The 23,254-nt window shown below is 44.8% G+C and overlaps 1 protein-coding gene and 1 long non-coding RNA gene across 7 annotated transcripts in view; one reads left to right on the plus strand and one right to left on the minus strand.

Moving 5' to 3' along the window:
- Positions 1–23,254, minus strand: part of AMOTL1 (angiomotin like 1) — a 79,732-nt gene that overhangs the window by 56,284 nt on the left and 194 nt on the right. The window contains exons 2-3 of one of the 6 annotated variants that reach the window (XM_083499344.1): positions 10,834–11,010; positions 7,799–7,849 (exon numbers count right to left, since the gene is read on the minus strand). In XM_083499344.1, coding sequence (XP_083355470.1) covers positions 7,799–7,849; positions 10,834–10,918 — 136 coding nt within the window. In that variant the 5' untranslated portion in view covers positions 10,919–11,010. The other 5 variants (XM_083499347.1, XM_083499346.1, XM_083499345.1 and 2 more) reach the window with 5 other exon arrangements.
- LOC310705435 lies at positions 21,442–23,254 on the plus strand. Its single transcript, XR_014525279.1, has 2 exons — positions 21,442–21,715; positions 22,399–23,254. It is a non-coding gene; the product is annotated as an uncharacterized lncRNA (long non-coding RNA).

Consider the following 23,254-nt stretch of genomic DNA (forward strand, 5'->3'; position numbering starts at 1 on the left):
AAAATAAGCTAAACGAAAAGCTTTCCTACCATATGTCCAAAAAGTTTCCCAGAGTACAACTAGCCCCTCTGGCTTTCCAGATCGCTATGAACATCCATGCCTAGGGAGTGGAGGGGGGGTGGGGAGTCCTAAAATTGGCAGGCAACTCCGCACTTTCCCCTCTCCATCATCCCTGCAGAGGATGACGCGGTGGCTGCCCCGGGCTTTTCCTCTCTCTCTCTCTCTCTCCCGCACCGCGCACAGTTCCGTCATTACCTCTTTGGCTCCGAAGTTTCCCCGCAAGAGACCCCGCGAAGCGAGCGCGGCTCAGCTTCCCACTTCCAGCCCAGCCCAGGAAAAAGAAAAGAGAAGGGAGGGGAGGAGAGGAGAGAAGCAATGGGGAGAGGAGGGGTGTCTCTCCCCCCCTCCCCAAGCGCGCAAATGACAGGCTGCGTCCTTGCAAAGCGCCGTTTGCAGGCGCTCCGAAAAAGCAGCAAACAAACACGCACGAAATACTCCAAACAGCCCCTATTTCCCCGCGCCGGAATGCCAGGAATGTCAGCGGAGCTTTTTTACCTACTGCCCAAATCATCGCCGGCTTCTCTGGGTCCTAATGTTGGCCCATGTATTCGCCCCGCCGAGCGCTCTCTCTTGTCTGCTTCTTGCTTTCTCCGTCTCTCTCTCTCTCTCTCTGGGCAGATCTTCCTTCTTTTCCTTCGCCAAGCAAGAGCGGTCCCTTGGAAAGGCGGCCAAGGGGCTGGGATTGCCAGCGTAATTCTACCCGCTCCGCCGCCGCCAACCCACACGCTCCAGCAGGGAAGTCGCACATCGCCGCCGCGCGGCGCTTGCCAGGTCCTAGCGCGCGGAAACTGCAACTTTCCGCCCGGGGAAAGTTCCTTTCTCGCCGGGTGGTGGGAAGGACATACCCGCCAGCATTTCTCTGATGCAAACAGGGGCGTCCAATCAATCAATCAATAATAATAATAATAATGATAATAATAATAATTATTATTATTATTATTATTATTATTTTACTCTTTATACCCCTGCCCATCTGACTGGGTTGCCCCCAGCCACTCTGGGAAGCTTCCAACATATATAAAAAACATAATAAAACATGGGTGCAGCTAGGGGGCAGGGGGGCAGCTGGCTCCGCTAATCAACCAACCAACCAACCAAATAAATAAATAAATAATTGTAGAAATTGTAGAAAGACGTTGATAGTTTTTTTCTGAGCACTTGGGAGTCAAAATGTAGCAATAACTTAAAACAACTGTTGAGACATTTCATTCCAAATCTGCTAGACAGAGCCAGGCAGCGGATGATGATAGGTGGGCGTCCTGCCCTCCCCACCCCCCCAAAATTCCTGCCTACACCCATGACCAGGGTCATCTAGTCCAACCCGCTGCAAGGCAGTAATCTTTTGCCCCAACACAGGGCTTGAATACACAACCCTGAGATTCAGGGTCTCATGCTCTATTCCAGCAATGAGCAGAGGAAAAATGACTGCTGGGAGGACCGCAGAAAGAAGAAATCCCATTGTACACCCCCAGCAGCATAACAGGATGCCTTCATCTGCCTCAGCTGCAACAAAACACGTCTCTCCTGTATGAGTCTCTGCAGCCACAGCAGGCGCTGAAACCTTCCAACAGTTGGACTTTTGCCCCAAAGGTGTACTTCTCCAGCGTCTCCAGAGACAGACAGATGTCCCAACCAACTCTACCACAGCCATATATTTAAAGCCAAAAAGAATCTTGGGAGCTGTAGTTGACCCCTTGCAGAACTACAATTCCCAGCACCCTTAACCATCTCTAGTTCCCAGAATTCTTGGTGGGCGGAGGGAAGCCAAATGTTTAAAATTTGCTTTAAATGTGTGATGTGAGTGTAAGGTTACCCCTCACAGAACTACAATTCCTAGCACCCTTAACAGACTACAGTTCCCAATATTACTTTTTCTTGTGGGGGTGGGATGTGCTTTAAACCCAGCAGTATGCTCAGGCTCAGTCCGTATTAGGCTGTTTTAGGTTTGGTCATTGGAGGTTTTCAAGCAGAGGTTGCAATGCAGAAATCAAACATTGCTTTGACTCTTTCCAGATTCCCAGTCTCTCCAGCTTCCCGGTCTGCAGCTTTTCTTCTAGTTTCTAGCTCACAACCCTTCACTCTCAGCTCTCAACTCTGCCTTCTAACTACCTGCAAGTTGAGGCAGGGGCCTCTGTTGTTGTTTAGTCGAGTCCGACTCCTCATGACCCCATGGACCAGAGCACGCCAGGCACTCCTGTCTTCCACTGCCTCCCGCAGTTGGGTCAAACTCATGCTGGTCGCTTCGAGAACACTGTCCAACCATCTTGTCCTCTGTCATCCCCTTCTCCTTGTGCCCCCCATCTTTCCCAGCATCAGGGTCTTTTCCAGGGAGTTTTCTCTTCTCATGAGGTGGCCAAAGTATTGGAGCCTCAGCTTCAGGATCTGTCCTTTCAGTGAGCACTCAGGGATGATTTCCTTCAGAATGGATAGGTTTGATCTTCTTGCAGTCCATGGGACTCTCAAGAGTCTCCTTCAGCACCATAATTCAAAAGCATCAATTCTTCGGCTATCGGCCTTCTTTATGGTCCAGCTCTCACTTCCATACATCACTACTAGGAAAACCATAGCTTTAACTATACGGACCTTTGTTGGCAAGGTGATGTCTCTACTTTTTAAGATGCTGTCTAGGTTTGTCATTGCTTTTCTCCCAAGAAGCGGGCATCTTTTAATTTTGTGACTGCTCTCACCATCTGCAGTGATCATGGAGCCCAAGAAAGTAAAATCTCTCACTGCCTCCATTTCTTCCCCTTCTATTTGCCAAGAGGTGCTCTTGCACAGAGCCCTTTCCTTCGTTCCCTTAATGGCCCATCACCCAGGCTATTACCTCAACAAAGAAGCTAGCCTGGCTATTACAAGAATTAGAAGAGGGCCCAAGCATTCAGGATAACCTCCCCCCACGCATGACAATACTTTCAAGAATATATTTGAAAAAAGAGTGGTGTTTTGTAACTTTATTTGTTACAGGATTTTTTTCATTCATTCATTCATTCATTCATTCATTCAAATGAATGGAAACAGCACTGCTGTTCCAAAAACTCAAAAACAGTTTGAAACACCATCTTCTGCCCAAGCACTACCTAATGATAGGACTGGCTTTGCACATTGCATCTTCAGAGGAGCCCTTGCAATATAAAATCTCTCCATCAGTACATTCCCTCCCTACCCTAATTAATGGTGAACATTTTGCTAGCTACATTTATAGTTAGAGGGTGGCATCAAGAGAGTCACTTACCATCCTTTTCACCCCATCACGGGTCTAGCGAAAGAGTGCTGCTTATTCCCAACTCATCACAAACCTCATTTCCCCGTCCCCCAGAAACACAGCTCGCCGCAGCACGTCTCGCGGCAAAAGTAATCTGCCGGCTGAAATTGCGTCAGGTTAAAGAGTCAAAGGAGCTCCTCACTGCATGCCTTGTCCCACAGTAGCTCCAAAGTTCCGTCTGCAAGAAGTGTTTAAAGCGAGCCTTGCTACCACATGGCCCATTGGCACCCGAATCCGGTAGGCACTGAAAGAGACCTTGTATTCCACCCCTAAAATTAATAGCCGCCACGAGATCTTTTGCCATGGTGATGAATGTACATATTTATGACATATCCGCCTAATACGCCTTCTCCTAACGTACAGGGCTGCTGCTGGAAAGAGCACCGAAAAAAGTCACCGCACATCTGTTTTCTCTATTTGGATGTGAAGAGCGCCCCTTTCTTACTTTCTTTTAATAATTTGACCTCTTTTGTTTCTGACAGAGGATGCTGTCAGCCACAGCACTGGCTCTTTGGATTCATTCCAAGATCAGATGAGGTCAGAATGTGAGAGGGGAGGGGGGGGGAAAGCCAATTCTCACAGCTGGGTGGCCACTAAATAATCTGAGCAAACAGCTTGAGGGAGATTTTTGTTTTTTGTTTTTTAAAGAACATCAAATGGAATTGGATTTCTAGTTGTGCTGCAATGAAAATCACAAAGGCTTTCGCTTCCGTCTCTTTTTTGTGCACGTCCACACTGGCATCTGGCTCTGTTCTGCATCTGCTGCAGAGGACCTCTACAGGCTACTGACTGGAGGGATCATTACTGCAACTGCTCTGCCTCTGTTGGGTTAGGAGAGAAGCTGAGAATTCAGACTCTCACCTGTAAGAATGGCTCAGTTTGCATTTCAATGCAAACCTACCTATTTTGTACTTTATGGACCAATAGGCAAACCAGGTGGCGCTGTGGTCTAAACCACAGAGCCTAGGACTTGCTGATCAGAAGGTCGGCAGTTCAAATCCCCGCGACGGGGTGAGCTCCCGTTGCTCGGTCCCTGCTCCTGCGAACCTAGCAGTTCGAAAGCACGTCAAAGTGCAAGTAGATAAACAGGTACCACTCTGGCAGGAAGGTAAACAGCGTTTCCGTGCACTGCTCTGGTTCGCCAGAAGCGGCTTAGTCATGCTGGCCACATGGCCCGGAAGCTGTACGCCGGCTCCCTGGGCCAATAAAGCGAGATGAGCGCCGCAACCCCAGAGTCGTCTACGACTGGACCTAATGGTCAGGGGTTTCTTTACCTTTAGGCAAACCAAAACACAGTTATTCTTCGAAATCCAGACTTCTCAAAATTCTGCTATGCAGTTATCCAAATAATGTGCCCCAAAATGCACATATTAGTGAAAAATGGCATACAAAAATGTGCTTTTGCTTGTGGAAATGGGCACTGCATTAAAAAATGTGCATATTCAGATAAATTTGCACTGAAAAGCTGAAGAATGTTCATGAGTCCTTAAAAAGAAATCACAGACTGCTGAAATGTGGAGAAACGAACTTAATATATGAAAAGCAGAATGCAAAATTGACAGATTCCTCCATATGTACTTGGCAGCCTCTATGCTTAAAGGGGGGGACACTAGGATTCCATAAGATGTGAGGAACCATGTGTGTAGATGGGCTAGTTCATACAACTGGTGCTGCCACAGGACCTGGCTAGATTGCAAACCCATCTGTAGACCCATGCAAGGATTTGAATGGGGCTGGCAAGCATGTGAACTTGAATAGGGTGCTAAACCTAGAAAGGGGGAGCTTCTAGCCCACCACATATTTACATACAATATATGCTGCATTTCCAAGCGAAGTCCATTCAAAGCAACTTGCAGCAATAAAAAACTACAAGTGTGAAAGAAGCCCAATATTACTAATACCAAGAATAATATACCTGTATAATCACGGTTCCAAACTGGCTTTAAAATTAGTCCAGGGCCATTTGGGAGCAATTGCGTCTATGACCCAAGACATTCCCTCATTCCAAATGGAGACCAGGAGTTCTGGCTGAATCTGTAAGAATCTCTCCACCACCACCAACCCACAGCAGGGAATTCAGAGATCCATCTGGATTCATTAGTTTATTGGAGCCGGTCATAACAATCACAAGTTTGTAATCCCCATAGACACTTTGTGCAGCTCTAAAATTAACTGGTCAGATAACGTCATGGCCAATGGTCAGGGATGATGGGAATTGTAGTCCAACAACATCTGGGGCCCACAGATCCCCCATCCCTGTGCTAGACAATACCTCAGTTGTAGATAATCAGCTCTAAGTTTCCTCCACCAAGGTGCCTAATCTTTGATCCAAAGAAGAATAACTCCTAGCCTTATCTCCAGTGATTGCAAGCACCCTTGCACCCAGAGTTGGGTGTGGCTGAGGAGAGCCAGCCACTCCCTTGACCACCCCCCTGCTAATGCAGGAAATCTGATGATATAGGACCCCTGACAGATAACAATCCAACCTATCAGGAACACTTGTAGCAATCGAAAAATATATATATATATAAATTAAATTGTCCAGTAGCACCTTAGAGATCAATTAAGTTTGTTCTTGGTATAAGCTTTTGTGTGCATGCATAATTCCTCAGATACACTGAAACAGAAGTCACCAGATCCTTATATATAGCGGGAGGGTGGGGTGGGGTTTTTCTCCGGAGGGTAGTAGGAGATGGATGATTGACTCAATGGGTATGGTAAACCCGTTAACGACTGCAATTAGTCCTACAGGAAAAAGCCAGGGATAGTATGCAGATGATTAGCATATGTAATGAGACAGGCATCCAATATCTCTATTCAGACCAGGTCTCTCCATAGTTTTCAGTTTAGTGATAAGTTGCAATTCAGCAACTTCTCTTTCAAGTCTATTTATTTTGTAATAGGAGAGCTGCTTTGAGATCCTGTATTGAATGTCCGGGGAGACTGAAGTGTTCTCCTACTGGCTTCTCTGTCTTGTGATTCCTGATGTCAGATTTATGTCCATTTATCCTTTGGCGTAGGGTTTGGCCTGTTCGTCCAGTATAGAGAGCTGAAGGGCACTGCTGGCATTTGATGGCATACACAATGTATGCCATCAAATCACTTGTAGCAATGTTTTTCTTGCACGGGCAGGGTTGGACTTGATCCCTTCTAACGTGATCATTCTATGTATCAAAGGCAGTGCCACATAGCATATTGACTATGTCAGTACGCTCTGACATTGTAAAATTTCAATCTAACTTGACCTCTCTTCCTAGGAATATTTTCCAGTCAGTGGGAGTGCAGTTGCAGAATAGGCAGAATCTGCCCCAAATGTAGGATTCATCTGCAGCTAATACCAAAAGGATCCATCACATACCGAGACTGATTTAGCAAATGATAATTGAGAAAATCATGTGGGTGCCATTGTCACAGGCTACCCACTCAACACCTGAAACAAACAATACAGATTTGCTTGCAAAGACAGCACTGACCCACACGGATAACATTACGTTGATATTATGGTACCGATTATAACTATTCACAGAAAGATGTACAACAGCTTGATTAAATTGTGCATCAAAGTTGTGCAGGAGGCTACGAAAGCAAACAAAAAAATAACAAGATATCCAAAACCTAGAAAAAGGAAAAGGAGCACCAAACATTCTCATTTTTTGCCTGGGGTGCCATTTGGTTAAGGGCTAGCATTGATTAGAGGTCAAGGGCTAGTATGGATTAGAGGTCAATTGCCACCACACTTGGAGCAAGGAACAGTTCTGCAAGTACAACCTCTTTGGTCAAGCTAGCTTCACAATAAACCTCCAACACAGGTGACTAAAGCTTCCAAGCAGCAGAAATCTCACATTGCAAGACAGAGCGGAGCCAAAATTTCTCAGGAAATAATTTTCTGACAATTTTTTTTTTGAGAAATGTTCTTTCTTCAAGCTGTTCTTGTTAGACGACTGCAGTCCTCCCCTGAGAACATTCAGCAAGATATCACCCCCTATGTTGCCCCCCATGAGTTTTGAGTGCATCTGTGGATCCAGTTTTTAATATTTCTCAATATTAGTGAAGGAAGCAATACGCTTTGGCTCCTGTCTTTTTCAGCCTGGCTCTCCTAGCTCATTCATCCACGAGTATGAAGTAACCATGGAGTTTCAACGTTAAGGGAGCTGGAATCCCTCAGAATTTTCTGTTGCGGAATTTTGCTTCCGCCTGCCAAGAATATTCAGCAAAATGTCACCCACAATTTCACCACACACAAACAGAGTGAATACTTCCGTGAAGCCATTTTTGCTCAGCCCTTAAAAACTCGCCAAAAAACCCCACAGGAAAATATAGCCATCCTATATTTTCAGTATTTAACAGTGAATCCTGTACACATCTACTCAGAAGTAAATCCCACAGAGTTCATGTACATGTATACAGGACTGCAGCCTAAAACATCTCAAAACTGTACTGCAAAAGATGCGAATAATTCCAGATATATTTACTTACCTATCTGATGGGCACCAAAGATCACTGGATCACTTTTGGAAGCCTCGGTGTCTGGTGGGGGAGAAAACAAACAAACCTTTTGAAGGCATTTGTCATAATTGATGCAGAGTGGCAGTTGCGAAGGTCTTCTCTCTAAGCTACTTAGTTAGGACCACCCCTCATACCGTGCCTAAATTCAGCACTGCCTGATTTGATTGATGACGACAATAAACTTTGGACACGGGAAAAAGCATCTCCATCGCAGAACGATGCTATTCGGTCTCATCAGCCCACAAACTTTGCACTGGCCAAATACTCTGATAGATGGTCGCGCAGCCCCTTTGTCGACTCTCACCTCCTTATTTTGGCAACGCCTCCCTGGTGCCATCTTCTTCCTTTGGGGGAACCCAAAGTTTGTTCTGAAAAAGCCATCTGTGGCTTTCAGATGTGAGGAGTGAATGGAGCATTCCTTTCTCTTACCCACCTGAATTGACACAGCTACCTCCTCTCAGTCAACGCAGCCCCCTTTCTGCCAACTGAGCCTGCCTCGCATTGGTTGCTAGGCAACCAAAGCAGGCATATTCTGCAAACGTAATAGGCATTAACTCTCCATCCTTTTTTTAGGTTGTGTTTTAGAAATTGTATCCCCCTCCCACAAAAATAAATAAAAATAAAAATAGTAATGACCAGATCCAAATTGAATAAATCGACAAAATGCCACAGTCTTCTGAATGTAGAGTAAGTACCGGTAATCACAGAAGCAGCCCACATAGTCCATAGGTATTTGTGGAGCCAGAGTACTTCTCATTTGGTAGGATAAAGTGGGGTGCAGGGGGAATGTTAATCTTCACTTCTTCCCTGCACCTGTTTGCAGCTTTTTCACCCCCTTTTTCATCAGGCCTGCAACATTTTTATCAGCCTATGGTGTCATGGAGAAAACAATGGTCTCCCTGCCTGCTTTCTTTCTTTATATTAGCCTCCCTCCCCCCCCCCCCGAAAAAAACCCCTCAGTGCCTTAGAAGTGGATTTAGCCTATATTTTTCTCTCAGCCACTCTGAGGCAAATTAGGCCGAGAAAGAGCAACGAAGCCTAGATCACCCACTGAGCCTCATGGCTGAATGAGGATTCGAAGCCAGTGGCCCCATGCAGACATTTGTCTACTGCATGGGTAGGCAACCTAAGGCCTAGGGGCCGGATCCAGCCCAATCACCTTCTAAATCCGGCCCGTGGACGGCCCGGGAATCAGCGTGTTTTTACATGAGTAGAATGTGCCCTTTAATTTAAAATGCATCTCTGGATTATTTGTGGGGCCTGTCTGTTTTTTTTTTACATGAGTAGAATGTGTCCTTTTATTTAAAATGCATCTCTGGGTTATTTGTGGGGCATAAGAATTCGTTCATTTATTTATTTTTCCAAAATATAGCCCAGCCCCCTAATAAGGTCTGAGGGACAGTGGACTGGCCCCCTGCTGAAAAAGTTTGCTGACCCCTGGTCTACTGCTTCATAAACCGTTATTATAAAGCCATGGATGAAAGAGTCAGAGGACCAGACTACTGGTTGCCTGTGTGTACACTTGGATAAGAGGCTGTATTCCCCTGTAGATATTTTTGGCAGCGCCAGCCAGCATAGCCAATGGTCAATGATGATGGCAGTCGTAGTCCCACAAATATCTGCCATAGGTTCACCACCCCTGGTTAACGAAAAGGTGCAATGTCTTCTGCTGCAGAGTATTGAAATGGGGTTAACAGTGGAGACAGGGATCCTAAGAAACAAATCCACTCTTAACATAGGACAACTCTTAACTCTTAATAATAAATAGGGCTACCAAAGGTTGCTACCATATTTTTCACCCTATAGGACACACTTTTTCCCCTCCAAAAATGAAGGGGAAATCTGGGTGCGTCCTATGGGGCGAATGCAGGCTTTCGCTGAAGCTTGGAGAGCGAGAGGGGTCGGAGAGCAGCCTGCCGCCCGGCGCGAGGAGCGCCCTGAAGCAGAGTGCCCCTCGCGCTGGGCAGACATCCGCAGCGTCGGGAACTCTGCAGGAGATCCCTGTAGGGCTCCCTACGCTGCGGATAGCAGCCTGCTGCACAGGGCACCCTGGAGCAGAGCGCCCCGCGCGCCGGGCAGATATCGGCCAGCCCTACAAGCTCGGGGGACAGCAGGGAAGTGCAGCGCCGCCAGCCCGCTGTTCCTCGACCTGGTTCGGTTTCCCCGACCTGGTTTTGGGGGGAAATAAAGGGAATTTTCCCCCTTTATTTCCCCCCCAAAAAACTAGGTGCGTCCTATGGGACGAAAAATATGGTAATTATCTCTGTGTGCCTTTAGAATCCTTCCTTCAAGGCAACACAGTGCAAACACTTTGGTTCCCATCCTAGATCACCCTCACTACAAAAAGCCCCTTACACATGTAGAAAGCAAACGGTTATTTGCTATTTTTATTATTATTGGGTATACAGTCAGCCTGAATGCCAACCTAAATGTAATGCAGCAAGAGATCTGTGATTAGGATCTCCAACTTATTTTAACAGACATGTAGGGAACACTAGGAAAGCAGGTATCTAGGAGAGAGTGTTTAACTGTTTCGTTATTTCTCCTTTCCTCTGATCTCCACTATTGGCCTGGGAGGAAAAAGTAAATTCAGTATAACCTAGGAAATGCAAAGAGCTATCCTTTCAAAGTTGCACTTGTCCAAAAAAATAAAGAAAATAAAAATCCAACTGAACAATGTTTGCAAAAATGCATATATTAGGGGGAAATATGCATAAAAATGAAAATATTAGTGAAAAGAACATGCCTTACATTAGGGAATATTGTTTGCAAAATGTGTAGATTAGTCAAAACCACATGTAAAAATGTAGTTATTGGGGGGAGGGATGGAATAAAATGCTGAAATTTTTTCATTAGGACTTTAAAAAAAAAACCCCACACATTGCTGCAAAATATGGTGAACTGCATTTAAGATTGGAAAAATGAGAAACCGAGAGAATCAAAACTGGCAAATCCTTCCATCCTTAGAAGTGGGTAAGATCTAACAGCCATCTGGAATACCATACCTCTTAAAGCATTGAGAAAATGAAGAATTCCACTGTGAGTCAGCCAGTTGGCATCATCCAAGTCCCAGTTTTCACTCAAGTCCATCTTTTGGTGCAAGGTCAAAGGAACCACTACTTTGAACGATCTGTGCAAAGTAAAGGCAAGCTTTGCAAGATGACAAGAGGTGGCAGCTCTTTCTGAAAGAAAAATGTGCAACATATAGTTAATTATGTTAATTGCCAGCGACTTCAGGATATGAAAGAATGGAAGGTTGCCAGTGAAGCAGAAATGCTGCAACGCATTTAAGATTTCCTCCCCACTTCATCTCTAAGCCCCATCACAGTATGGCTATGTACACACAACACACCCTTAAAACACAGCCGAAGCACATTTCTTCACTCAAAGAATTCTGGGCATTGTAGTTTGTTTAAGGTTGCTGCGCATTGCAACTCTGTGAGGGTACACTACAGAACCCAGAATTCTTTGAGGAGAAAAATGTGCTCTGAATATGCTTTAAAGGTATAATGTGCGCATAGCATAACATCCAACATTTATCCAATGAAAATAGGGACTGTTCAGTTGTGGGTGAACATATCAGATGACACAGCAATTCTTCAAACAGCTCTTGTTTATTCAGAGGCCAGAACTGAACTGAACTGAAGGGCTCAGTCAGCCTGCTTATATAGAGCTCCAGTACAACATTACTGTAGCAACTTTCTAAAACTATCCAATCACTGAACGTCACTTTCGATCCTTCATTTGCATAACTATCTACAGTATCCCCCTGCTGGCCCAGGATGAGAACTTCAGTACATAACAGGGACGTCCCATTCCATAATAATAATTTTACTATTTATACCCCACACATCTTACTGGGTTGCCCCAGTCACTCTAGGCAGCTTCCAACATATATAAGAACATAATAAAACATTAAACAGTTTGGGGGGAAAACCCTTCCCTGTACAGGATTGCCTTCAGACGGCTTTAGGGTCGGATAACTCCATATCCTCCAACATTTCTCTAATGAAAATAGGGACATCCTAAGGAAAAGTGGGACATTCCAGGATCAAATCAGAAACTGGGACAGCTTCTCTAAATCAGGGATGTCCCTGGAAAATAGGGACACTTGAAGGGTCTGTATCAGTGAAGGTGAATGAAATCTCTTGAGGGTGCAGTTAATATTGGTCTTGTAACTCTACCCATCCTCCATCAATCATACCCATTTAACTGCCTCTCCAATCTTTGGTTGTGTTGCTTTCTGTAGGAAACTCACTAAGGCCCCATTTGCACTATACATTTTAGACAGTATCAAACCAAGAATTCTGGGACATTTTGTCAAGGGTGCTGAGCGTTGTTCAGAGGACCCTGTTCCCAGGGCCGTCTTAAGCATATCCAGCATCGTGGTGCAAAGATCCCTACGGAGCCCCTTCCCTGGCAACTCCAAAACAAGGGAGGGGGCGGTGGAAAATGTCCTCTGCCTCCTCCACTGCCCTGAACCCTGGTGTGGTGGCGGCGATCAAGCAGGAAAACGCTGGTGGACGTGCTCTCCGGCGTCGGGGGCCCCGAGAAGGCTGCGCACAGAAGCAGGAGGAGGACAACGACCGGGAGCAGGAACGTCTTTAGCAGAGGCTTGGGAGGGGCTTCCAGCCTAAGCCTCTGCGGGGATCGCTCTCCTGCTGCGGAGGCTTGGGAAGGAAGCTGCATGCCCGCCAGCCATATAGTTGGCGGGGCGCAGCTGGCGGGCGTGCAAGGAAAGGGGAGGCTGCTGGCAAAGCCACGCAGCTCCCCCACTTGCTAGGGCGCCCCTGAGAGACCGGCGCCCTGGCGCAACGAACCACTAACACCAATGGGGAAGACGGCATTCCTTTCACAGAGCTCCAATTCCCAGAGTTCCCTGGGAAGAGGAACTGCCTAGTGTCCAGCAGCCCCGAAAATGTCAGGACCTTAAGCCATCACGGCTTCTCACTTTGTAGCACAGAGTCCCTGTTTCCCATCTTTGTTGAGGTACACTAATCGGAATGGCTTCACATTGGAGGAAGCAGAGGGAAGAGAGCTGCGGACTGTGGCCACCTATTCCTCCCCCTCCTCTGTCGCCGTTCCTGGGAGCCAGAGAAGGCCTGGTGCAGGGAAGAGTCTTGTGCCAGGTCCATCATCCCCCATAATTCTTTGGGGGAAGCCATTACCGTTTATAGTAGTATGATACTGCGTTTAAATGCATAGTGCAGATGGGGTCCAACTCCAGTTCAATGCAGTTTTATTATCTATATTTGTACAGGGCTGGCATCCGCACCTGACATCCTTGGGCAGCTGGCAGAGCCTCAGTGCCTTGGCAGGGCTTACTGCAGCTGCCTGCCTTAGAGCAGCCTTTAGTGTATATATTTATTTTTCCTGGCCTAGCACCCAGAGCAGCACAGGGAGCCTGAGCCTAGCTGACATTTTAATGGCGTTTGTGTCATTTCAATCAGCACCCAATGGGCTTCATTATAATTTTTATGCGCTCCCCACTTATTTTGAGTCATGAAAACGTTTCAGGTGCCGTGCAGCAGGGTTTCGTTCCCTTTGGAAGGTGGATGATGTGTTTGTGATTCTCAGCCATTGGTATTCAGAGGCATGCTGTCTCTGACTGGAAATTTACCACAGACATTATGGCTCGTGGCTACGGAGAGCCTCATCCTCCATGAAGTGTTCTAATCCATCAAAGCTGATGTCTCTCCAGGGTTTAAGAACATTACGTTATGAGTCAGAGGGGGTGTCAAGTGTATGGGCTTGGGGGGCAGTCCAGTCCAGATGATTTCCTTGGCTCCCCTCCAGGCCTATGATCCTGTATCTAATAAGGGATATAATCTAGTAGGAGAGGCTGTGGAACCTGTTAAACAAGGCACTGGGCTTTGGCTGACTAGTTAAGTACCACGATTTAGCATATACAAAGAAGTCGTGGGGTGCCATTCATTGAAGCAAATGGGTGGGCCTTTCCCTCATCCCACTCACCTAGCTGGTATGTAGGAGGAACAACAGCCAGAGTTATAAGGTTAAAAGCAGGTGAGAAACTGTGGAGAGACAGGTTTTTGCTCTGTTGGATCTAGAGTTGTAACTAATGGAAACGCTAGCTCTTTGGGAGTGTTGATGCTGCAAGAGCCTCTATCCTATGTTCAGGTTGTAAATAAAACCATACATTCTAAAAACACTACAGTTTCTGCTGACCTTCATTCCAAGGAAACAGAACACTGAGTAAGTGCTGAAACCCCTGGGGTCTCTCACGGCTTGAAGGGGGAAGTGTCTGGCCCTGTTGGATCAGACCAGTAGTAGGCCATGTCATCTAGCATCCTGCTCTCACAGTGGCTAACCTCATGCCAATGGGAAGCGCAAACGCAGGACGTAAACACAGCAGAGTCTCCTCACTTGTGATTCCCAGAAACTAGCATTCAGAGGCATACTGCCACGGATAGTTTCGGACTGGAACCACAGCATGAGCAAAATACTGATAGGCGATATCATGTTGTTGTTGTTTAGTCGTGTCCGACTCTTCGTGACCCCATGGACCAGAGCACGCCAGGCACTTCTGTCTTCCACTGCCTCCCGCAGTTGGGTCAAACTCATGCTGGTAGCTTCGAGAACACTATCCAACCATCTTGTCTTCTGTCGTCCCCTTCTCCTTGTGCCCTCCATCTTTCCCAACATCAGGGTCTTTTCCAGGGAGTCTTCTCTTCTCATGAGGTGGCCAAAGTATTGGAGCCTCAGCTTCAGGATCTGTCCTTCCAGTGAGCACTCAGGGCTGATTTCCTTCAGAATGGATAGGTTTGATCTTCTTGCAGTCCATGGGACTCTCAAGAGTCTCCTCCAACACCATAATTCAAAAGCATCACTTCTTCGGCGATCAGCCTTCTTTATGGTGCAGCTCTCACTTCCAGACATCACTACTGGGAAAACCATAGCTTTTACTATATGGACGTTTGTTGGAGATATCATAGCCATTGCTAAATATCTCAAGAGATGTTGCATGAAAGATGCAATAGGAAACAAGCTTGTTTTCTCCTGCTCTGGAGGATAGGACTCGAACCAAGAAAGGAGATTCCTACTAAACAGGAAAAGCTTTCTGACAGTAAGAGCTGTTCAACAGCGGAACAGACTTCCTCGGGAGGTTGTGAACTCAACTTACTTGGAGGTTTTTATGCAGTGACTGGATGGCCATCTGTCAAGGATGCTCTAGCTGTGATTCTGGCATTGCAGAGGGTTGGACTAGATGACCCTTGGGGTCCCTTGCAACACTATTACTCTATGATTTGGCTTCCCTCATGCCACCCCACACTTTAAATTTTAATTCTTAAATCAACTGTACAAGAACAAACTTCATGACATGCAGCACTGATTCGGCCTTGGTAGCAGAATTAAACAGTAGGCTGATATATAGACAACTCAGTAGAATTGAGTCTATTGAGTTATATATACAACTATACAGCTCAACAGGGTCAATTCTATGCTACCAACGATTCAGGACCTGCTCTTGGACAGGAATAATCAAATTACTTTAATAGTGGCTGCATTTTTGAGTGCTGTCCATGTAGATAGACTGGGCCATTATAAAGAGCTTTAGTGGTTCTTAATTGATCGGTGATGTGGTAGTGTTGTATTGTATTATTTATGCAAATTGATTCTCTCTGGAGTTAAAGATCTGACTGGAACAAACCTTGTTATGTTGAGCTCGTATTTTGCACAATTTGTATATGGTGTCTGATAATATGTGGTTTGCTATGCCTAATAAAGGATAGTTGTTGTTGTTTAGTCGTGTCCGACTCTTCGTGACCCCATGGACCAGAGCACGCCAGGCACTCCTGTCTTCCACTGCCTTCCGCAGTTTGGTCAAACTCATGCTGGTAGCTTCAAGAACACTGCCCAACCATCTTGTCCTCTGTCGTCCCCTTCTCCTTGTGCCCTCCATCTTTCCCAACATCAGGGTCTTTTCCAGGGAGTCTTCTCTTCTCATGAGGTGGCCAAAGTATTGGAGTCTCAGCTTCAGGATCTGTCCTTCCAGTGAGCACTCAGGGCTGATTTCCTTAAGAATGGATCGGTTTGATCTTCTTGCAGTGCATGGGACTCTCAAGAGTTGCCTTAATTCAAAATCATCAATTCATCAGCCTTCTTTATGGTCCAGCTCTCACTTCCATACATCACTACTGGGAAAACCAGTATGCATTCACCGGCCTAGAAGCATAGCTGTCAACTTACAGATTTGAAAATAAGGGACCAAGAGCCTTGAAAATAAGGGACCAGCAGCCAAAATAAGGGATCTGCAGCCTCACCTGTTCCAGGCACTCCAGTCTTCCTGTCCTCCTGCAGTCTGGTCAAACTCATGCTGGTAGCGTCGAGAACTGTCCAACCAACTTTGTAACCAGAGGTTCAACTGAATAGAATCTGAATCACATGCACAAGGCCTATGCAGCCTCAACTTAAGATGGCTCCCCGGCCTGGCTTTGCACTGCAAAGTTTGCAGCAGCACGTGCAACAAAATGGCGTCCAGCATTCAAAAAAACCCCTCAGCTTGCATTAACTAGCCACACACAAGGCATGCAAGCTCCACCCTCCAGTCGTTCTTAGACTTCTTATTGGGTGAGCAACACAGTCAAGCAACACAGTTGGAGCCTCCCTCCTCCCTGGCCGGCAGGGAGGGAGGGAGAGGAGCTGCTTCCTTTGAAATTTAAGGGACATAATTTAAGGGACATTTAAGGGACATCCATCAATAAGGGACAGCAGTGGGACATGGCGCTGGAATAAGGGACTGTCCCTTCAAATAAGGGACACTTGACAGCTATGCCTAGAAGCAGAAAACTCTGACAAACTGGAGCATGCAAACAATAGCTGGGTCAGGGAGAAAAGGTTAATGGAAGCCTCTTACACTTCACGCACAAACACCCACACAATGTAGGCATTCTGTGGCACGCGGATTTGAACAATGAAAGAAAAAACAAAGCCTTGTTTTATTTAAGGGCGGCACCCAATTGAGAAACCACAATTAATTTAATTAATTAATATCTGCACAAGGTTTCCTACGGCTAAAACAAACAGCTGTCCAATCACCACCGCATGTTCTGAAGAAAAATATTCTTCAGAGAGGGCTTGCACAATATCACAGCAAGCACATAGAATCATTGAATTGTAGAGTTGGAAGGGACCCAAGGGTCATCTAGTCCAACCCCCGGCAATGCAGGAATCTCAGTTAAAGCATCCATGAGAGATGGTCACCCAACCTCTGCTTAAAAACATCCAAAGAAAGATTCCACAACCTCCAGAGGGAGTCCATTCCACGATCGGAACAGCTCTCACTGTCAGAAAAATCTTCCTGATGTTTAGTCACCATTTCCTTTCTTTTAACTTGAAGCCATTGGCTCGAGTCCTAGCCTCCAGAGCAGGAGAAAATAAGCTTGTTCCCTCTTCCATGTAACAGCCCTTGAGATATCTGAAGATGGCTATCATATCTCCTCTTAGTCTCATCCTTTCCGGGCTAAACATACCCAGCTCCTTCAACTGTTCCTCATACAGGTTTGTTTCTATCTCAAAAGAGGATTTCCTTTCTGTGTTTTTGAGAAGAAAAGTCTCTTCTAAAATGGTATTGGTACTTGCTGTCACTGGTGGATCTTTAACTGTTTACATTTGAAATAATACTTTTAAAAACTGGTTTAAAAATTTAAAAATTTAAACCATTTAAAAACCATTTTAAAATGGTTTAAATTTTTTAAAATACTTTAAAATACTTTAAAAAACTGTCATTGGTGGATCTTTAACTGTTTACATTTGAAATAATACTTTAAAAAACCTAGCTGTCCAATTAATTGGAGACATTTTTTAAATTGATAAAAAATAGTTGCTTAACCTAATTTCTGTCAATTCAAAGTTTAGTTGACTAAACACCAAAATTCCTTCCTTCCTTTGTATCAAAGTTACAGTAGTCTGTGGATTATTTTTCTAGTTGCATTTTTCAAAAACCACTAATCTTTAAGAACTGGATGCTGGGGAACAAAGGTCAGCTAAGCTCTTAGCCTGGAATGTCTCCAGTTTAAAATAATCTTCTGCTGCATGTATTTCCCTGGACAGGAACAGCTGTGCCAGAATTGTTTTAGCCTTTATGCACCCCACTAGATTTGCACATTGTCCAGAGGAAAAATAAATAAAAGGAATAGGCAAAGACCAACTTACACAAGCAAGAAAATTTATGGGGCTGGAACACAACCTCACACACCTCTTATTTTGCGCAAAAGTTATGGACTCTCAGTTACTTATTGTGATCCACATTGGCATTTGATCCTTTTGGAAGAACCTGGCAGCTGTGCTCTTTAAATTCATCTCCAACATCCTATTCCTTGCAGTCTGCTTTGATCCTTAATTCTCATTGAAAATGTGCCACCATGGTGCTTTTTTAAGAGTTTTCCAAGGTCTGAAATACCCCAGATTTAGAGTTGGCACACACACACAAAAATACATTTTTCAAAACCTGTCTAAAATATGTACTCTAAAAATACCTCAGAACTTTTATTTGAGCATAAATATCAATTTTCCGGCCTATAAACTCCAGCAGTGGTTTGAAAATATACCAACCACCTATGTTTTGTGTGTAGTGCAAAGTGGTTTGTATTCTATCAGGGGACTAAACTGGATGCTTACTTCTTGGGCCAGTTTCCCACCTCCTGAGTTTCTTTCTTTGTCTGCTTGCTGAATTTTAACAAGGCTGGATATTTTTCTCATTTTAATTAAGGTACCATGGCTGGCTGGGTCTAGTTAAAGTAGTGTTGCCTGGGAGTTGTAGTCCGAAACATCTGGAGGGCACCAAGTTGGGGAAGGCTGACCGACAGCTACAGGACACATGTACACTAAAGGGACTGGATGGGGGTTTGATTTCTGCTCCATTCTTGGAAACCACCATGCAATACTTGGTACAAGGCAAGGCGCAAAGGCAACTGGCTCCATTTTGTTCCGTTCCATTGAACAAGTCTGTTTCTTGTTCCAGACAGAACATGAAATGTTGAACTGCTAGTCATTCAGTCAAATAGGGATTCTGAGATGGTGTCTTAATTTTTTGGTGTGGCCATGTGTTTTACTTTATAGAGGATAAATAAAAAAATTCCTTCCAGTAGCACCTTAAAGACCAACTAAGTTAGTTCTTGGTATGAGCTTTCGTGTGCATGCACACTTCTTCAGATACTTCTGAAGAAGTGTATCTGAAGAAGTGTGCATGTACACGAAAGCTCATACCAAGAACTAACTTAGTTGGTCTTTAAGGTGCTACTGGAAGGAATTTTTTTATTTTGACTATGGCAGACCAACACGGCTACCTATCTGTAACTGTGTTTATAGAGGTTAGTCTTCTGTTTAAAGGTGTTCTTTATTTGAACAGCTGTCCAAGTCCTGTTTACAGATAAAGAACCCTAAGAAGAAAAAGCAGATTATCCATCTTTGGTTAGCAAATAAATAAATAAATAAATAAATAAATAAATAAATACATACATACATACTTACTTACTTACTCCCAAGCCACTCTGGGCGGCTTCCAACAGGATATTAAAAACACAATAAAACATCAAACATTTAAAACTTCCCTAAACAGAGCTGCCTTCAGATGTCTAAAAGTCACATAGTTGTTGATTTCCTTGACATCTGGTGGGAGGGTGTTCCACAGGGCGGGTGCCGCTACCAAGAAGGCCCTCTGTCTGGTTCCATGTAACCTCACTTCTCGCAGCGAGGGAACTGCCAGAAGGCCCTTAGCGCTGGACCTCAGTGTCCAGGCTGAATGATGGGGGTGGAGACGCTCCTACAGGTATACTGGGCCGAGGCGTTTGGACAACAGACAGAGCAGATGTACAAGCCACCTAGTCACAGTGGGTAGTATTTAACTAAATGATTCCACTAGTGCAAGTAGTTTTTGCTGCACTGTGGAACATTCCCGCTTCCTCTCCCAGTGTGCCTCCTGCACACTCCACAGATCTGCTCCAGAGGGTTTAGGGGAAATGCCACAACAGAATTAGGGAGCGCTGGCTTCCGCCGCTAGGCCAATTGGCAGACCAACTCAGTGTTACAAAGATGTCTGCAAATGTGACATGAAGGCTGGCGACATCCACCCTGTCCTGTGGGAAAACCTTGCAGACAACTGCAGTGCCTGGAGACAGGCAGTCAAGAGGTGCATCCACAGGAAGGACCAGAGGAGGAATGACGGCTGGGAGGAGTGCAGACAGAAGAAACGCCATGGTGCATCTGCAGCGGCACATCCGGACACCTTCATCTGCCCCAGATGCAACAAAACATGTCTCTGCCATATCAGTCTCTACAGCCGCTGCAACCGTTCAACAGCTTGACCTCAACGCAAAAGGCACACTCCTCTATTGTCTCCCAAGACAGACTGATGCCAACACAACAGGAAGAAGAGAAGGCAGTTAAAACTCCTTGTGTTCGCAGTACTGTTTAGTTGGATACCACCCAATATTCCGCAGTATGGTGAAATGTCTTATAGCTGTGTTGTTAGAATAGTTGGGTGCCTCTCCCTCTCTCTGCCAAGCAGTAGTAAGTCCATGGGGTTCCAGGCACTCACCTAGGGTCTGTGTTCCTTTGGAGGATTGAGTCACAGCAGAGACTGTTGTAGCTTTAAGAAATATGGTTTATTCACCTATTTATAGCTTCAGTCTGCATGGAGGAATACAGCAGTCATTTCAAGAGGGGCTTGTCCCCCACAGCAGTGCAGTCAGCCTTCAGCCAGCCTGCCCAAGATGGATCTAAGTCTTCCTTCTTCTTCTTCTTCTTCTTCTTCTTCTTCTTCTTCTTCTTCTTCTTCTTCTTCTTCTTCTTCCTCTTCTTCTTCTTCCTCCTCCTCCTCCTCCTCCTCCCCCTTGCTAAAAGACTCCCTTTTCCTGTCACCTCTCACCCAGTTACCTCGGCACCATCTGTCTCCCCAGGTCAAAGGATTCCTCTCCAATGGCCCATCAACCCCTTTTGTCATGTTAACAGATTTGCTCTTCACTAAGCCAGCCAGACTGGTTTGTAAAACCAGCCCAGGGATTCTCTGCAGCTTGTAGTTCCATCCATATCCCAACTAATCAAAATCCTACCATTTATTAATTTCTAGGGTTTAGGTGGGTTCTCCCCAAAATCTATAACAGTATTTATATTACACTTTTTCTAAATTTGCATTTGGAAGTTTTTGTTTGCATGTGCACACTTTATGTCAATCTGTGGCCTCTTTTGTTCTTTTTGGAGAAGTGCATTTCTTCATTACTTTTCTCTCTCTCTGTGTCCCTGTGGCCTCTCTCTATGCAGACTGTCAGGAGCTCGTCCTATACTTGAGTAGGATCCTGGTAGAGTCACATGCCCGACTGGCATGTTCTCTGCCTCCTGGTCATTCTTCCGGGAGCTTCAATAGCTTTCTTCAGCCTGAACATCACAGCTACCGATGCCAACAGACATCGGCACACTTAGGGATCCGCAGAGTCTTCGCAGCTTGCATAACAGACCTCAGCAACTCAGCATTTTGGCTAATCTACTTTATTTACATATAAACACACACGGAGCACTGCAACATGGCTCCCTCTCTCTCTAGCATCAGACAGCAAAGAGAATGAACAAAGGACAATAGTCCAACTTCATGGAACACAGTAACACAAACAGAACACAGTAACACAAACATTCTATCTCCATCACTTCCCACTCTGTGGAGTCAAAACATACACTGTCAAGTGATAGACAAAAATCCCATGACTTCAGACATGGGGAATGAATCTTTAACATAGACATCCTCTGTGCTAAGCCATGCAAGTTTCAGTTAAGCACCAGTGATGTGCTCTTTTTGTTACTGTTTTTAAAAATGGCACTGTTGGAAACCATGGATGATTTCTGCTATGTAGAAATAAAGCCGATATGGGAAAGATGGTATGTATAATGCACAGGGTGGATTTGATTTAAATCATTAATTCAAATCATGATTTAAATCAATAGTCAGTAAGACTTGATTTAAATCAATTTTATTACAGAAACTCATTCTTGCTGGTATAATCTTAATATTTGCATCCAGATGTAGATTTCATTATTGGAATAATAAATTTTCAGAGTAGTTTTTACCGTTATTATCAAAATTTACTGATTTGGTTATACTATTAGAAATACATAGACAGATAATTATGAGATTATTGTGAGGTTTAATAAGTTAACTGTTTATATTTGGACAACTTTTCTGCTGTACTTTATTGGAAGGAGAAAAATAATCATTTCCTTAATAACCATTTAAACAATTTATTTAACTAAAACAATAACATTATAGCATATGTATCCATGTTTGTTAACATTTTTTAACAAACAAGTGCTACTGTGGCATGTGATTAATTTCATTGTAAGCGGCAGCTTGCGAGGATGATTGGGGGGGGGGATGACGTCGTGTGCATGATATCCTGATGTTATGCATGTGAGCATCATGCCTCCCTCCCTAAGCTAGGCAGAAGCTTCCTGGGCTTTGGGAAGGAGGCCCAAACTAATTTGCAGGAACATTTAAGGGATCAGTCTAGTTCCCCTAGTCCACTGATCGCATGCCACTGATGTGCTACCTTTCATCTTCACAGACACACTACAGACCACCTGCATGAAGCTTGCAACTCCTGGTGGTCTGCAAACTGAAGATTCAAAACCCCCGACATTGTCCATATGATTTGTTCTGAGAAAGGCTGAGAGAGGTAAATCTTCCAAAAGCTCCTCACTGATTCCAAACTTGACCCATGGAGACCTTCACTCTCAACCAACCTTGTGCCCTGATGCTTCCTCTAGCTGATTCCATCAGAGGGGAATGGATGTCCCATGATCTCCGTGGAACTTCTAGATGGGGTAAGCAGTGCCGAACAGCAAGCATAATCTTAGAAGAGGCATGCATTCCCCCTTTCTCTCACAGAGGTAGGGAAGCATCTGCTAAGATGACACTTGTCTTTTGCAGCTTGTAACATGTACTTATATTCCAAAGAAGTGGCTCTCCAATTAATTGGGGGAACCTTTTTCCTCGATTGAAATGCTTTGAAGGGTTTAATCAAACTGATTCATCAACCAAACATTGTAGCCCTAATTATAATGTTCCACAGCTAAGTCTCCGCATTAAAGACAGATTCACTGGTAAGCCCTGGCTCAAACGATCCGCACACTGCATGTGTCTTTTTCTTGCAATGGACAATTTGAAACTAAAAAAGCAACCATAACAACATCCTAAGACTCAATCTCCAGCACAGTCAAGGGTATTTCAAGATGCCAATCTGATTTTCATATGCGGAATTGCACAAAATAATTTCTTTGTGGCTTTTCTTCCCAAACTGCCTTCTGAAAAGCAAAGCTAAGACTCTTGTGTTTTGCCTTGCAACAACCCTAAACACATTGACCTCAATCAGCACTAGAAACACTTGTAATAAATGCAAAACGACAAAGAGCAAAATCTTA

The sequence above is a fragment of the Podarcis liolepis genome, assembly GCF_965112155.1.
Source record: "Podarcis liolepis genome assembly, chromosome: 4".
In the NCBI taxonomy this organism is placed as follows: domain Eukaryota; kingdom Metazoa; phylum Chordata; class Lepidosauria; order Squamata; family Lacertidae; genus Podarcis; species Podarcis liolepis.